This window comes from Triticum aestivum, chromosome 7D, assembly GCF_018294505.1.
Source record: "Triticum aestivum cultivar Chinese Spring chromosome 7D, IWGSC CS RefSeq v2.1, whole genome shotgun sequence".
NCBI lineage: Eukaryota > Viridiplantae > Streptophyta > Magnoliopsida > Poales > Poaceae > Triticum > Triticum aestivum.
The window spans coordinates 520,571,854-520,586,776 of record NC_057814.1 but is presented as its reverse complement, the minus strand read 5'-3'; the positions used below and the strand labels follow the sequence as shown (position 1 = coordinate 520,586,776).

Below are 14,923 nucleotides of genomic sequence, written 5' to 3'. Positions count from 1 at the left end.
AGACCGCGCCCATCCCGTTGCCTCACACGATCCCCCCCACTCCTCCCGCACGAACCGCCCCCCCACTCCTCGCTCTCTTCCCCCCATCGATCTCGATTGAGACAGGGGGGGCTCGCCCTTCGCTCGATGCCGAAGCCTCTCGCCGGCGCCGCCCAAAGACCACCCCGACGCCGTGCCGCCTCCCCGTCGGCCTGCCTCCTCAACACACGTCGTCCCCGTCCCCCACCTCGCGCCCTGTTGCCATGTACCCTATGGCCCCGATATGAGCGCCTCCACATGCTCCCTCTCCTCCTCCTCCCCCTGCCCCGTTGGACATCGTGGCCCGGCCACGCCCTGGCCGTGCGCGCGCGCGCGCTCGCGCACCATTCCCCGCTCACGCCAGGGGCGCATCCCACGGGCGCCCCGCCCAACGCTCCCTGGCCTCCACGCCCGCCCGCGGCGTGCATCGCCGCCCCTGACCGCATCCACCCCCTGCTGCTGCTCCTCTGCCGCCCGCGGGCCTGCTCGTCGCCGGCCCCGCACTCCGTCCCCTTGCCCTGCAGCACCTGCACGCCCCGCTCTCCCACCGCCCACCGCTGGGCGCAACTCCGGCCGGCCGGCTCACTGCGCCCGCTGGTCGCAGCCAGATGCGCCACACCCCGCGCGCCCCTGGGTGAGCGCTGTGACGGGCGCCCATGCGCCCGCATCCACCGCCCGGTGCCCGCTAAGGCCCCAGGGCCCTTTGACAAACGGGGCCCAGCCTAGGACGGTTTTATAAAAAAAGGAATTTTTAAAAAATAAACAATAATAATAAATAAAATAATAGTTAATTAATTAATTAAAGAATTAATTAATTCTGTATTAGTTTAAACTAATCATTTTAGTTAACTAATTAAGCCTAACTAATTAAGCTAAACCCTGATTAACCTAAACAGTGTATGACAGGTGGGTCCCACTGGACCCACACGTCAGTTTGACCAGTCAACACCTCTGTTGACTGCTGACGTCATGATGACGTCAGCAAACACTATTCTGGATAATGTTGAATTAAATTAATTAAATAAATTCTAAAATTGATTTAAAACTTTAGAAAATCATATAAAATAAACCGTAGCTCGGATGGAAAAACTTTGTACATGAAAGTTGCTCAGAACGACGAGGCGAATCCGGATACGCAGCCCGTTCGTCAGCCACGCGTCCCTAGCATAGTGAACCTGCAACATTTCACCTCCGGTTCATCTGTGCAAAAACGCGAAACACCGGGAATACTTTCCCGGATGTTTCCCCCCTTCGCCGGTATCACCTACTACCGCGATTGGGCACACCTAGCATCATGCTTTGTCATGTCATGCATCGCCATGCATTTGTTTGCATTGTATTTATTGTTTCTTCCCCCTCTTCTCCCGTTAGACACCGAGACTGACGCCGATGCTGCTGCCCCGTTCGACTACGGTGTTGACGACCCCTCCTTCTCGGCTGAGCTTCCAGGCAAGCCCCCCCCTTGATCACCAGATATCGCCTATTCTTCTCTATACTGTTTGCATTAGAGTAGTGTAGCATGTTGCTGCTTTCCGTTAATCCTATCCTGATGCATAGCCTGTTCTTGCTATTAGCGTTGTTACCCTTACCTGTAATCCTACATGCTTAGTATAGGATGCTAGTATTCCATCTGTGGCCCTACATTCTTGTCCGTCTGCCATGCTATACTATCGGTCCGTGATCACTCGGGAGGTGATCACGGGTATATACTTATATACTATACATGATACCTGTGGTGACTAAAGTCGGGTCGGCTCATAGGAGTACCCGTGAGTGGATCTTTGTGGCGGAGCGACAGGGCAGGTTGAGACCACCTAGGCGAGAGGTGGGCCTGGCCCTGGTCGGCGTTCGCGGTTACTTTAAAATAACACGCTTAATGACTTTTTGGTATTTGATCTGAGTCTGGCCATTTGGTCTATACGCACTAACCAACTACGTGGGAACAGTTATGGGCACTCAGCGTCGTGGTATCAGCCGAAGCCTTCGTGACGTCAGCGACTGAGCGGCGCGCGCCGGGTTGGACTGGAACGCCTGCTAGGCTAGGTCTGCTTCCGGCCGTGTACGCAACGTGCAGGTGAGCAATGGGCGATGGGCCCAGACCCTTGCGCGCATAGGATTTAGACCGGCGTGCTGACCTCTCTGTTGTGCCTAGGTGGGGCTGCGACGTGTTGATCTTCCGCGGCCGGGCATGACCCAGAAAAGTGTGTCCAGCCAAATGGGATCGAGCGTGTTGGGTTATGTGGTGCACCCCTGCAGGGAAGTTTATCTATTCGAATAGCCGTGTCCCTCGGTAAAAGGACGACCCGGAGTTGTACCTTGACCTTATGACAACTAGAACCGGATACTTAATAAAACATACCCTTCCAAGTGCCAGATACAACCCGGTGATCGCTCTCTCACAGGTCGACGAGGAGAGGATCGTCGGGTAGGATTATGCTATGCGATGATACTTGGTTAACTTACCATCTACTCTCTTCTACATGCTGCAAGATGGAGATGGCCAGAAGCATAGTCTTCGACAGGATTAGTTATCCCCCTCTTATTCTGGCATTCTGCAGTTCAGTCCACCAATATGGCCCTTTACACATGTACCCATGCATATGTAGTGTAGCTCCTTGCTTGCGAGTACTTTGAATGAGTACTCATGGTTGCTTTTCTCCCTCTTTTCCCCCTTTCCCTTCTACTTGGTTGTCGCAACCAGATGCCGGAGCCCAGGAGCCATACGCCACCGTCGACGACAACTCCTACTACACTGGAGGTGCCTACTACTACGTTCAGGCCGCTGACGACGACCAGGAGTAGTTTAGGAGGATCCCAGGCAGGAGGTCTGCGCCTCTTTCGATCTGTATCCCAGTTTGTGCTAGCCATCTTATGGCAACTTGTTTAACTTATGTCTGTACTCAGATATTGTTGCTTCCACTGACTCGTCTATGATCGAGCACCTGTATTCGAGCCCTCGAGGCCCCTGGCTTGTATTATGATGCTTGTATGACTTATTTATATTTTTAGAGTTGTGTTGTGATATCTTCCCGTGAGTCTCTGATCTTGATCGTACACGTTTGCGTGCATGATTAGTGTATGATTGAATCGGGGGCGTCACAAGTTGGTATCAGAGCCGACTGCCTGTAGGAATCCCCCTTCCAAACTCCTTGGCCGAAGTTGAGTCTAGACATTGCAAAACTTTTACTAACATGGCTGTGTGTCTTACGGACCCACGTCGCCATTGGGTGGTATTAGGATCTTTTACTCCTCGTCTATACTCTAGGACTCTGATCTCTCTCATATTCGGGTTAAACGATCTTGCTAACTCTAACTCTAGGTTCTCATAAATACTTTCTCCCGGAGAGCCCCTCGGTACGAACGATCGCTTGCTTCACGAGAAGATTCCGAAGACACCCTACGATGTTCTCTCGAGACTATGTGCCATCGCTTTTACAATTCCCTACCACCGATGTATCCTTATGGATAACTACCTACATTTGTCATTCATACATTCAACCCTAGTTGATCTTGTTATTACAAGATACACCGAAATTCTCTCTATTGTTCCGAGAATGCTTTGTGCCTACTGCCTTGCAGTTCTTTGCCACCTGAATACCCCTATGAGTAATTTCTCGCACTTATCGAGTATCCACTCATCCCCAGATGATTCATGTATTTCACAAAATTCTTCGAAATACCATTCGGTCTTCCGAAAATCCTGAGCAGCCTATTGCTCTTGAAATTCTTGCTTGCTTGCGTTATGGTTAATACCATAAATCTCGTAATCTTATTGGCATCCTCGTCATTTTCATTTTGAGTCTGTTGATTCAATATGTTGCGAATGCTCGCAATCCTCAATCAGATCCTAGGATTCATCCTTCCGGCTTAGACGTCATTTTAAACATGAGCTGGATCTCGACCAATCAAATTGTCGTCGATTGTACCCCTAAGCCGACTCAACTTATCCATCCTTAATCAGAGCGTTTGCTTCTGATCCCTTGAATTGGAAATATTAATTCCTTTGCATTTGAGCTTTGAATTAGTCAATTGTTTCTTTAATCTGATGCCCTTTCGTTCCTTCTTCCTCTGATAGAGTACCGATACTCGCATCAGCTCCGTTGTAGACCACACGACCCCCTTGTTGGATTATTATCCGACAGTGTCCTTCCTATTCAATAACCTTGTGAGCCTTTCCATGGGTATATAATGCCTTTGGTAATTTGTATCCTCTGCTTTGATAACCATACTGTACTTTCGAGCTTGTACTATTTACTCCGAAGTTTGTGGTATATGTTCCTAAGATGCCCCGATGGGTTGAACCAGCGCCTTCCCTAATATGTGTGAACCCGAAAGATTTCACGGGTCAAACTTATCTGGTATTGCACCAGGTAAAACTTTCAACAACTAATGTCATTTTCTAAATATGAGAGGTGAATGGAAGGTTATGCATTGAGGAAGTGGGAGTCGACCTTGAAACTTTGTGTTCATGCCCATGGACACGATGTAGATCCTAACATGAAAGCTCCTTGTAATAATAACTATTTCCTTGAGATAATATGCTTTGGTATCGGTGAATTGATCCTTTGAAATTGTGCTTCCAACCATATTTTCTTCTTTGATCCCATTTCTCGCGCAAGTTTAAGCACTTGTCTTCTGTGGATCAATACCCCGGTCCAACCTCTACTTTGATCTGTCGTCGAGTATTACCCCCTGGTATCTCGAGATTATTACGAAACTGCATAACTTCTTATGAGTTCTTCATCAAGTACTACATTCTCACCGATTCAATTTTTCACGGGCTCTGAGTTATTAAACACTCAAAGACACCGATAACTGAATCGAGTTCGCGTTGCGATGCAGCAAGTATTAGAACTCTTCATTTCTTACAAATTTAATACTCGATCACATCATTCCTAGCCTAATTGGCGATACCATTATCGTGCCAAATTTTAACTGTGCTACCTGGTCCTTCTTCCCGGAGCACAAATTTTTGACGATGAGCTAAGCTTACATCGATCTTCCTCGTCATATCAGTTCGCCTTGAACAACAAGCTTGATTTCAAGTTTGTGTCCTACCCATGGTTCCAATAACCTTTCGCTTCATCATTCCTTTAACTTGATGTCATCGCCTATCAATTACATTTTCTTGAAATCTCTCGACAAATGTGTCTTGAACCTCATCAGCATTCTGAGCTCTTCTAGGATATCAGTCGAATTCTTGATGAGAAATACCATCCTTGCCCTTGATGATTTGTATTATCATCGGCCACTTTATTGCCTTCCCACCAACACAAGCTTGTTCGTGTCTGGTGTTATACCTTGAGTTCCTTGCTATCCAGCAATTGTTCTTCTTTACCTTGGAACATTACCATCTCTTATGTCATCAATGTTGTGGGAATTACACCACCTCTTAAGAATTCGTGATACAGTGATGCTTCTCGCCATCACCATTCTTTTCTTGGTCCCCGTGTTGTGAACTCTGTTGTGCAAATTTAATATCTCTAGCAACCCTATTGCTTCAGAGTTATTGTACAATAATTCCAATTTAGTGTGTTGGTTGCTCAATCGCCATTCTGACGTTGGGCGTGCAACCCAGCCCATATTTCGGGTGCACCTTTCAACCCATGTTTAATTGTGTATGTTTTCCTCCAGCATACATCATTAAGTCATTTGATCTGGCTAATGTTATCTCCTTGTTCACATAGTTGTGGAAATCCATCCTTTTTGGAAATGTCAATGGATTGTCGCTGAGTCAATCAGTCACCTCCTCACCTCTCCTTGATTTAATGATGAACTCTTGTTTCGGAACTCGCTTCCATGGTTTAATTCCCGAGAATCTTACAATGTCACCTCGACAATTTGTGTTGCGCCTTTCTTCTCAGGCATCCTGAGTCTGAGGTATCCTGACGCCCATCGGATCTGAACCTCGGTCAGATGTGATGGTTTGGACATATTTCCAAGAGTTATAACATTGGTCTTTAACCCGATAAGGTGATGTCATCCTAACACACCTGCGCGGAGGGCCTATTGTTATAGTTCTTCCTTTTAGCAATGTTAACCATTCTTCCATGAGGAATTGAAAGACTTATTCTATAAGTTGTTCATGATGAATCCATTGAGTATCCAAAGTCCGACCTTTGCTTGAAGAACATGTCGATGCTATCCTGAAGCATGTCTGTGGTACTCTGATTATCAACATGAATATTTGAAGCCCAATGCTAAATGTTTCTTGCTCAATTATCCAAACACCGTTGTTTGGGTAATGTCATGAACTTCCTCTCCCCTTACCTAAATGGTTTTCTACATTAAATCCTGTCATGGATATCATGCTCTGTTTGTCCTTGGGAAGGATATACCGCAGAAATATGTGTGTATACACATTTTCCTTTCCATTGTTCTGTTTAAACCTGATAATCACTTTTCCTTTCCATTGGTTTGTGTAAACCTTCTTGTGATCTATATAATATCAGCAGTAATATTTCCCTGCTTATGTAAACACCTCGTTGTACCACTCTGTCAGTAAGACCCTGTTACTTTTGTTGATGACATTTCGGTAACCACCGATGGACGAGAACTTTGCCTATTGGTCCGCCTCGTTTCAACGAGCAGGAAATGGTTCTCTTTGTCCCTCGCCCTTGGTATCGATGTTGTTGCCGACATAACTGACAGGCTATCCTCTGACTTGCCTTGCTTACATGATCGTGCAAGATGTCAACACCGTTTCTACCTTTAACCCACATGGTGGGCCCATAACCCGCAGTTTCATAGGATCGTAACCTGACTCTTCTGTACATCCCAGTTACCGAAATTATTCCTCGCACTTGGCTTCGTAGGTAATTCACGAGCCACCTTCCTTGAGATGATCTATTCTAGTTTTAGCCGCAATACTTATTCCGATGCTCTGAAACCCTTTCACCTTTTGATTAGGCATCAAACGATTGCCTACCCATTCGAAACTTCTCATGGTACCTTCTTATTTTGCTCTCGATATTTTCTTAAGTTTCAATTCGAGAGTTACTTTCCGCCACCTTGCCTGCTGTTATCTACCAGATAAGCAACATTTTAGCGGTCCATTTTTCCGAAGTTACCCCTTGTCGTACGTATGATGGAGTTTCCGAAGAAAGAATGCCGACTTCACCATGATGACCTGAAGCAGAGAAATAAAGACATCAACGAAAGGGATTAACTTCTTCAAGAAGAGCAGCCAAGACCGAGAAGATCCGTTAGCATTTCGTAACCAGACTTTTCCCCCTTACTCTACCTCTTAAATCTCGGGACGAGATTTCTTGTAGTGGAGGAGAATTGTGACGCCCGGATAGTTAAGCTATAGTAAACCTCTACTAATGAGGCCACGTCACCACGATTACTGTTGTTAGTTTCACGATGATTCAATCTCGTTCGAATTCAAATTCAAAATCAAGTCAAACGATAAAAGTTTTCAAATATTAAAACTAAAATGTTCGGAGTGAGCCAAATAATACATAGGTAATTGTGGTGGAGAAACCACACCTTTATAAAATGTTTAAACACTCTAAAATGAATAAAATAGTAGCAATACTAATTATTTAAATGCTTTTAAAATGATAAACAATTTCAAAACTATTTTATTTCAGTGCTAAGTTGTTTGTGGCTGTGGCATAATTTGTAACATCTATTTGGGTGCCACTTTAGTATTTTACCAAAACTAAAAATAAAAGAAAACTAAAAAGAAACAAAAGAGAAATAAAAACAGAAACCCACCTCGCCAACTAGGCCACAACCCAGCCGGCCGGCCCACCGGCCCAACTGCACCCCTGGCCTATATGGCCTGTCGACGCTCAAAACCCTAGCCTCTCCCCTCCCCGATCCCCTCTCACTCCCCATCGCCCCTTGGATCTGGACGGCGCCCATCCCGTCGCCTCGCACGATCCCCCCCACTCCTCCCGCACGAAACCCCCCCCCACTCCTCGCTCTCTTCCCCCCTCGATCTGGATCGAGACCGGGGGGCTCGCCCTTCGCTCGGTGCCAAAGCCTCTCGCCGGCACCGCCCGAAGACCACCCCGACGTCGTGCCGCCTCCCCGCCGGCCTGCCTCCTCAACGCACGTCGTCCCCGTCCCCCACCTCGCGCCCCGTTGCCATGTACCCTACGGCCTCGATGTGAGCGCCTCCCCATGCTCCCTCTCCTCCTCCTCCCCCTGCCCCGTTGGACATCATGGCCCGGCCACGCCCTGGCCGTGCGCGCGCACGCGCTCGCGCACCATCCCCCGCTCACGCCCGGCGCATCCCACGGGCGCCCCACCCGACGCTCCCTGGCCTCCACGCCCGCCCGCGGCGCGCATCGCCGCCCCTGACCGCGTCCACCCCCTGCTGCTGCTCCTCTGCCGCCCGCGGGCCTGCTCGTCGCCGGCCCCGCACTCCGTCCCCTTGCCCTGCAGCACCTGCACGCCCCGCTCTCCCACCGCCCACCGCTAGGCGCAACTCCGGCCGGCCGGCTCACTGCGCCCGCTGGTCGCAGCCAGATGCGCCCCGCCCCGCGCGCCCCTAGGCGAGCGCCGTGACGGGCGCCCACGCACCCGCATCCACCGCTCGATGCCCGCTAAGGCCCCCAGGGCCCTATGACAAACGGGGCCCAGCCTAGAACGGTTTTATAAAAAAGGAATTTAAAAAATAAACAATAATAATAAATAAAATAATAGTTAATTAAGTAATTAAAGAATTAATTAACTTAATTAATTCTGTATTAGTTTAAACTAATCATTTTAGTTAACTAATTGAGCTTAACTAATTAAACTAAACCCTGATTAACCTAAACGGTGTATGACAGGTGGGTCCCACTGGACCCACACGTCAGTTTGACCAGTCAACACCTGTGTTGACTGCTGACGTCATGATGACGTCAGCAAACACTATTCTGGATAATGTTGAATTAAATTAATTAAATAAATTCTAAAATTGATTTAAAACTTTAGAAAATCATATAAAATAAACCGTAGCTCGGATGGAAAAACTTTGTACATGAAAGTTGCTCAGAACGACGAGGCGAATCCGGATACGCAGCCCGTTCGTCAGCCACGCGTCCCTAGCATAGTGAACCTGCAACATTTCACCTTCGGTTCATCTGTGCGAAAACGCGAAACACCGGGAATACTTTCCCGGATGTTTCCCCCCTTCGCCGGTATCACCTACTACCGCGAGTGGGCACACCTAGCATCACGCTTTGTCATGTCATGCATCGTCATGCATTTGTTTGCATTGTATTTATTGTTTCTTCCCCCTCTTCTCCCGTTAGACACCGAGACTGACGCCACTGCTGCTGCCCCGTTTGACTACGGTGTTGACGACCCCTCCTTCTCGGCTGAGCTTCCAGGCAAGCCCCCCCCTGATCACCAGATATCGCCTATTCTTCTCTATACTGCTTGCATTAGAGTAGTGTAGCATGTTATTGCTTTCCGTTAATCCTATCCTGATGCATAGCATGTTCTTGCTATTATCGTTGTTACCCTTACCTGCAATCCTACATGCTTAGTATAGGATGCTAGTATTCCATCTGTGGCCCTACATTCTTGTCCGTCTGCCATGCTATACTATCGGGTCGTGATCACTCGGGAGGTGATCACGGGTATATACTTATATACTATACATGATACCTTTGGTGACTAAAGTCGGGTCGCCTCGTAGGAGTACCCGCGAGTGGATCTTTGTGGCGGAGCGACAGGGCAGGTTGAGACCACCTAGGCGAGAGGTGGGCCTGGCCCTGGTCGGCGTTCGCGGTTACTTTAAAATAACATGCTTAACGAGTTCTTGGTATTTGATCTGAGTCTGGCCATTTGGTCTATACGCACTAACCAACTACGTGGGAGCAGTTATGGGCACTCGGCGTCGTGGTATCAGCCGAAGCCTTCGTGACGTCAGCGACTGAGCGGCGCGCGCCGGATTGGACTGGAACGCCTGCTAGGCTAGGTCTGCTTCCGGCCGCGTACGCAACATGCAGGTGAGCAATGGGAGATGGGCCCAGACCCCTGCGCGCATAGGATTTAGACCGGCGTGCTGACCTCTCTGTTGTGCCAAGGTGGGGCTGCGACGTGTTGATCTTCCGCGGCCGGGCATGACCCAGAAATGTGTGTCCGGCCAAATGGGATCGAGCGTGTTGGGTTATGTGGTGCACCCCTGCAGGGAAGTTTATCTATTCGAATAGCCGTGTCCCTCGGTAAAAGGACGACCAGAGTTGTACCTTGACCTTATGACAACTAGAATCGGATACTTAATGAAACACACCCTTCCAAGTGCGAGATACAACCCGGTGATCGCTCTCTCACAGGTCGACGAGGAGAGGATCGTCGGGTAGGATTATGCTATGCGATGATACTTGGTTAACTTACCATCTACTCTCTTCTACATGCTGCAAGATGGAGGTGGCCAGAAGCGTAGTCTTCGACAGGATTAGCTATCCCCCTCTTATTCTGGCATTCTGCAGTCAGTCCACCGATATGGCCCTTTACACATATACCCATGCATATGTAGTGTAGCTCCTTGCTTGCGAGTACTTTGGATGAGTACTCACGGTTGCTTTTCTCCCTCTTTTCCCCCTTTCCCTTCTACCTGGTTGTCGCAACCAGATGCCGGAGCCCAGGAGCCAGACGCCACCGTCGACGATGACTCCTACTACACTGGAGGTGCCTACTACTACGTTCAGGCCGCTGACGACGACCAGGAGTAGTTTAGGAGGATCCCAGGCTGGAGGCCTGCGCCTCTTTCGATCTGTATCCCAGTTTGTGCTAGCCATCTTATGGCAACTTGTTTAACTTATGTCTATACTCAGATATTGTTGCTTCCGCTGACTCGTCTATGATCGAGCACTTGTATTCGAGCCCTCGAGGCCCCTGGCTTGTATTATGATGCTTGTATGACTTATTTATGTTTTTAGAGTTGTGTTGTGATATCTTCCGGTGAGTCCCTGATCTTGACCGTACACGTTTGCGTGCATGATTAGTGTACGATTGAATCGGGGGCGTCACAGCCTGGCCCACCCAAAGCCCCTCCATCGCCCACGCGCGCTTCCCGCCCGAAATGGTCAGCACCGCTCCAAAGAATCGGTGCCGCATTTATACCCGGGCAGAGCGAACGTGACCTCTCACTGGCGCCTGCGTTGAAGGGAGAAGCGGATTCAAGAGTGATGGTTGCTTCGTCCGTCCAACTTACTGCTGGGTCTATGTGATTTAACGGCTCATTGGTCATTATTACTGAGGTGGCACGACTGTTGGATGTCCCACCTTCGGTGAAAGGAGGTATTAGATTACAATTTTCCCTATTCTTACAGCGGAGGAGTGCAAAAGTAGTGAAAACACGCAGGCTCAATGATTACATGGCCCACCTCACACTATCACCATATTTTCTGGACACCATGCGACACCTAACTCTTTACATAGTAGTATAGTACGTACTGTAATTTCCCAGCGAGATAAATTTGTACAATGCTATGAAGCTTCCAGCTTCTGTTTCATGTATCTTGCGTCCAAGGTTGCCCCGCTGCAACATTTCATTAAATACAAAGGAGACTAACATGCATGCTATTGCATCTCAATGATTGATAGATCATAGCCAATATGTACTCCCTCCGTTTCAAAATAAGTGTCTCAACTTTATGCAAACTTTAGTACAAAGTTGTACTACTACTCAAGTTGACACTTACTTTGGAACACAGACAGCTAAAGAAAAAACGATCCATGCAGTCCCTAGCCCTTGAACCCTAAACCCTAACCAGGCTTTAATTTGCTGGCGACGTTGAAGCTTCCGAGAAATGAAGTTTGCAACCCTTTGACCATCGAATCATTTTGTGCAGTTTCACTAAAATCATGATGAGAATCCCTGTGGCGAAGAAATTGAAGAAGCGTGACTAGAATAAGATTACTGGGACTAGTTGATGAGATATAAACTCATCACAAATACAGTAGAAGCCAGTAGAGGTATGTGCGGGGCAAAGAAGTAGAGAAATATCCACATGGAGCGGTGTGGGTAGCTGGGGCAGTGGTGCAAGCCGGCTGTAAGGAAGTTGTACCTGAGGGATGTCGGGACGTAGCTCAACCTAGAGTTGGACGGCGGGAGGCGGCAAATGCCCACGTCGCGGCAGTGAGCAAGGGACGAAGGCAACCTCACCGGTTTTGTGAGAGAGAATGGCGGGGACCCCTGATCGGGACGTGCCGACAGTGGGTTTTCGCCATCGGCAACGGCGACCGCACCTACACAAAGCATCCACCCCTTCCCCCGGCGGACGTGATCCGCCTGGATGTTAGAGATGTGGCCACAGTCGTTTTGTGCGAGAGAGTGTGAAGAGAGCAACCCCAGCAAGCAACCATGTAGGCTCATCCTGGCTATGTATATAGTGGAGCGGTTTCCTTTTCTCTCCATATGAACCTATTTATATTGCGTTCGTGCCACTGAAGAAAAAAACTTTATTTATAAATGACGCGGCACCGTTCATGGGTGGTTCCCGATCCTCCATTATTTATAAGTGAGTAACTACTACTAGACGCGTCAAATTATCACGCGAGTTGCATCATCTTACAGAAATGAGCTCCACCATGTCACATGTGTGGTTGGGGAAGACGCAAAAGACGCAAAGAGTGCTACTAGTACTACGTGCGTGGGTGCGTGCACCTCTTCTCTTCGAGCATGGTTATTAAAAGTACTAGATCATTGATGGCGCGCGTTGCCGCACCCGTCTATTTATACAATAAATATACAGCCCCATGAAACATATTAAATTTTGCATAAACATAAATGCATATTAGTTAGTAATCAAGGAAAATATCACAGGTACAAACTGGCTTCGCTATGACAACATATGAAACAACATACACTTAGTAAATATAGAGTATTTTCAAGACAAATAATAAGCAGCAGCACAAACAAACATGTAGTTGTTGACTTCAATTGTCATAGTAGATTTTATACATGGTGCATTGATGAAATCTTCAGACCTCCAAATGCAACATAATGCGCGGCAACCAAGAAGAATTAGGCGAGCCTGATGCACCTGGTCATTTGTAACAAGTGAGCATTAATTATACATGGACTGCCACATGTATAAAATGGGGGAAATGCCTTCAAGAAAAAGTGAGCATGTAAAACTTAAATTAGATGTTGATGTAACTGAAGCAGGAGGTTTACCTCAAGTGAGTTGTAGAAACAATTAATAGGCATTGCAATACCTTCTGAAGCAAACTCAACAGATTTTGTAATGAAACAAAACATATATCACTCAGATTTGAGATGAACTTTGAGGAAAGGATTGTACTATCAATATTAAGCAAACATCACATCTTACTACCAAAAATTGGAGATATTATGAAGGTCAGATGAACATAAGGTTCAGAACCTATGAAAATAACTTAGATTCACATTTGAATCATCCAAGAAACAACCAAAATGTTTCCGTGGATAGCTAAAAAATATGCCGAAAACGAGAAGAAATTCCTTCGGAACCTCTTTAGTTTTTTAGATAATTGAGATGTACCAAAATACCTGTTCTGGAGTTGCTGAACAAATCAAATAATTTAATTACTGGCCCCTCTTCACTACATAATTGCATTGCTAACTCATAGTTACCAGAAGAAATGGAAGGGGCAACATGGGAGGCTTTGATGAAACCTGAGATCTATAACAGGCGAGCCTCATAAGCAAATAACCAATTTCAAGATTAACAAACAAAGAAGGCCAACCATGAATCAATATGTCCTACCATGTATGCACCAACAGATTCTCCGGCCAGTCCTAAGCAAAAATTGTGACAGGAGAGAACTCAGGGCTCAAGCATAGGAACTTTTGTGAATTTATCCAATGATGGCCGATGCATTCATAGGCGGAGCAGGCTGATCTTCTAGCTTTCTTTCACCATCGATGGCTGGGTGACCCTGAGGCACCTCTGATGGACTCTCTCCTTTGTGTCCGCAGCCAACATTCATGCCTTTGATTGGCTACACCACAACCACCACATAATTTCAATTTTTTGCAACATAAAAAATTGAGATATGGTATGAAAAATAATAATTACAAAAACTGAACTAAAATTTGAAAATCTAACTAAGTAAATTTCCAAGTATGTCATTTTTTCTCGGATGAACATTTTAACATATACATGCCCAAGACATAGAGAGATCTAAAACAGGGGCAAGAAACACATCCATGGAGTTGAATAAAATAGTTAAGCATACATCCATTATGTCTTCAAACCAGTGCCAGCAAGCACATCACCAATAGGAGTACATGTACATTTAGTGACCTGGCCATTAGCTATTGGAAATCGAAAACTATATAGGATTCCTTCAGCCAATCGAGTAGAACCAGTTGCCACTTCGTACACTAACACCACCTGCATCAAATTGGGAAGAAACTATAACAAAAGTCAGAACCCATAATTAACTGGGCAAAAGATGGGAGGAACATAGGAAGAAGGGTGAATCTGAGGCAAGGGAGAAGTCAACCAAATTGAACTGAGCACGAATAATAACAATATCTAAGGCATTGATTCCGTATGTACAGGTGGCCATGAGTGATTGAGTTGATGAGCATCAGCTACAAGCCTACAACTGAAACCAAAACTTCTATGTGCACAGTCACACCCAAACATAAGCGTTCTGGAAACATAGTACATAATCTGAACCACAAAACTACACGCAGACATACTCATTCCGGTCGACCATCTTTACTTAAACATGCCACTACTTCCACACATACAATTGCTGTATCATGAACTAATCAAGGGCGGCCAGCGCAACCCCCATGACAACCCGTGGTATATCCACCTCAGAACATCCAATTTGTGTATGTAATCACAAGCCTGTAGCAGCAAGTCACGGTGAACTCAGTGAAAACCTGGGAATCAAAGAATTGGGGTTAGAAGTATTCCTAAATTCTTTTTTTTATGGAGTAGAAGTGTTTCTACAT

At 46.9% G+C, this 14,923-nt stretch overlaps 1 protein-coding gene across 1 annotated transcript in view; it reads left to right on the top strand.

The window, feature by feature from the left end:
- The first annotated feature begins 276 nt into the window (after nt 1–276).
- LOC123171224 (period circadian protein homolog 1) overlaps nt 277–14,923 on the top strand; it is a 31,112-nt gene continuing 16,465 nt past the window's right edge. Inside the window, exons 1-2 of the mRNA XM_044588821.1 lie at nt 277–652; nt 915–924. Coding sequence (XP_044444756.1) covers nt 277–652; nt 915–924 — 386 coding nt within the window. The remainder of the gene's footprint in view (nt 653–914; nt 925–14,923) is intronic.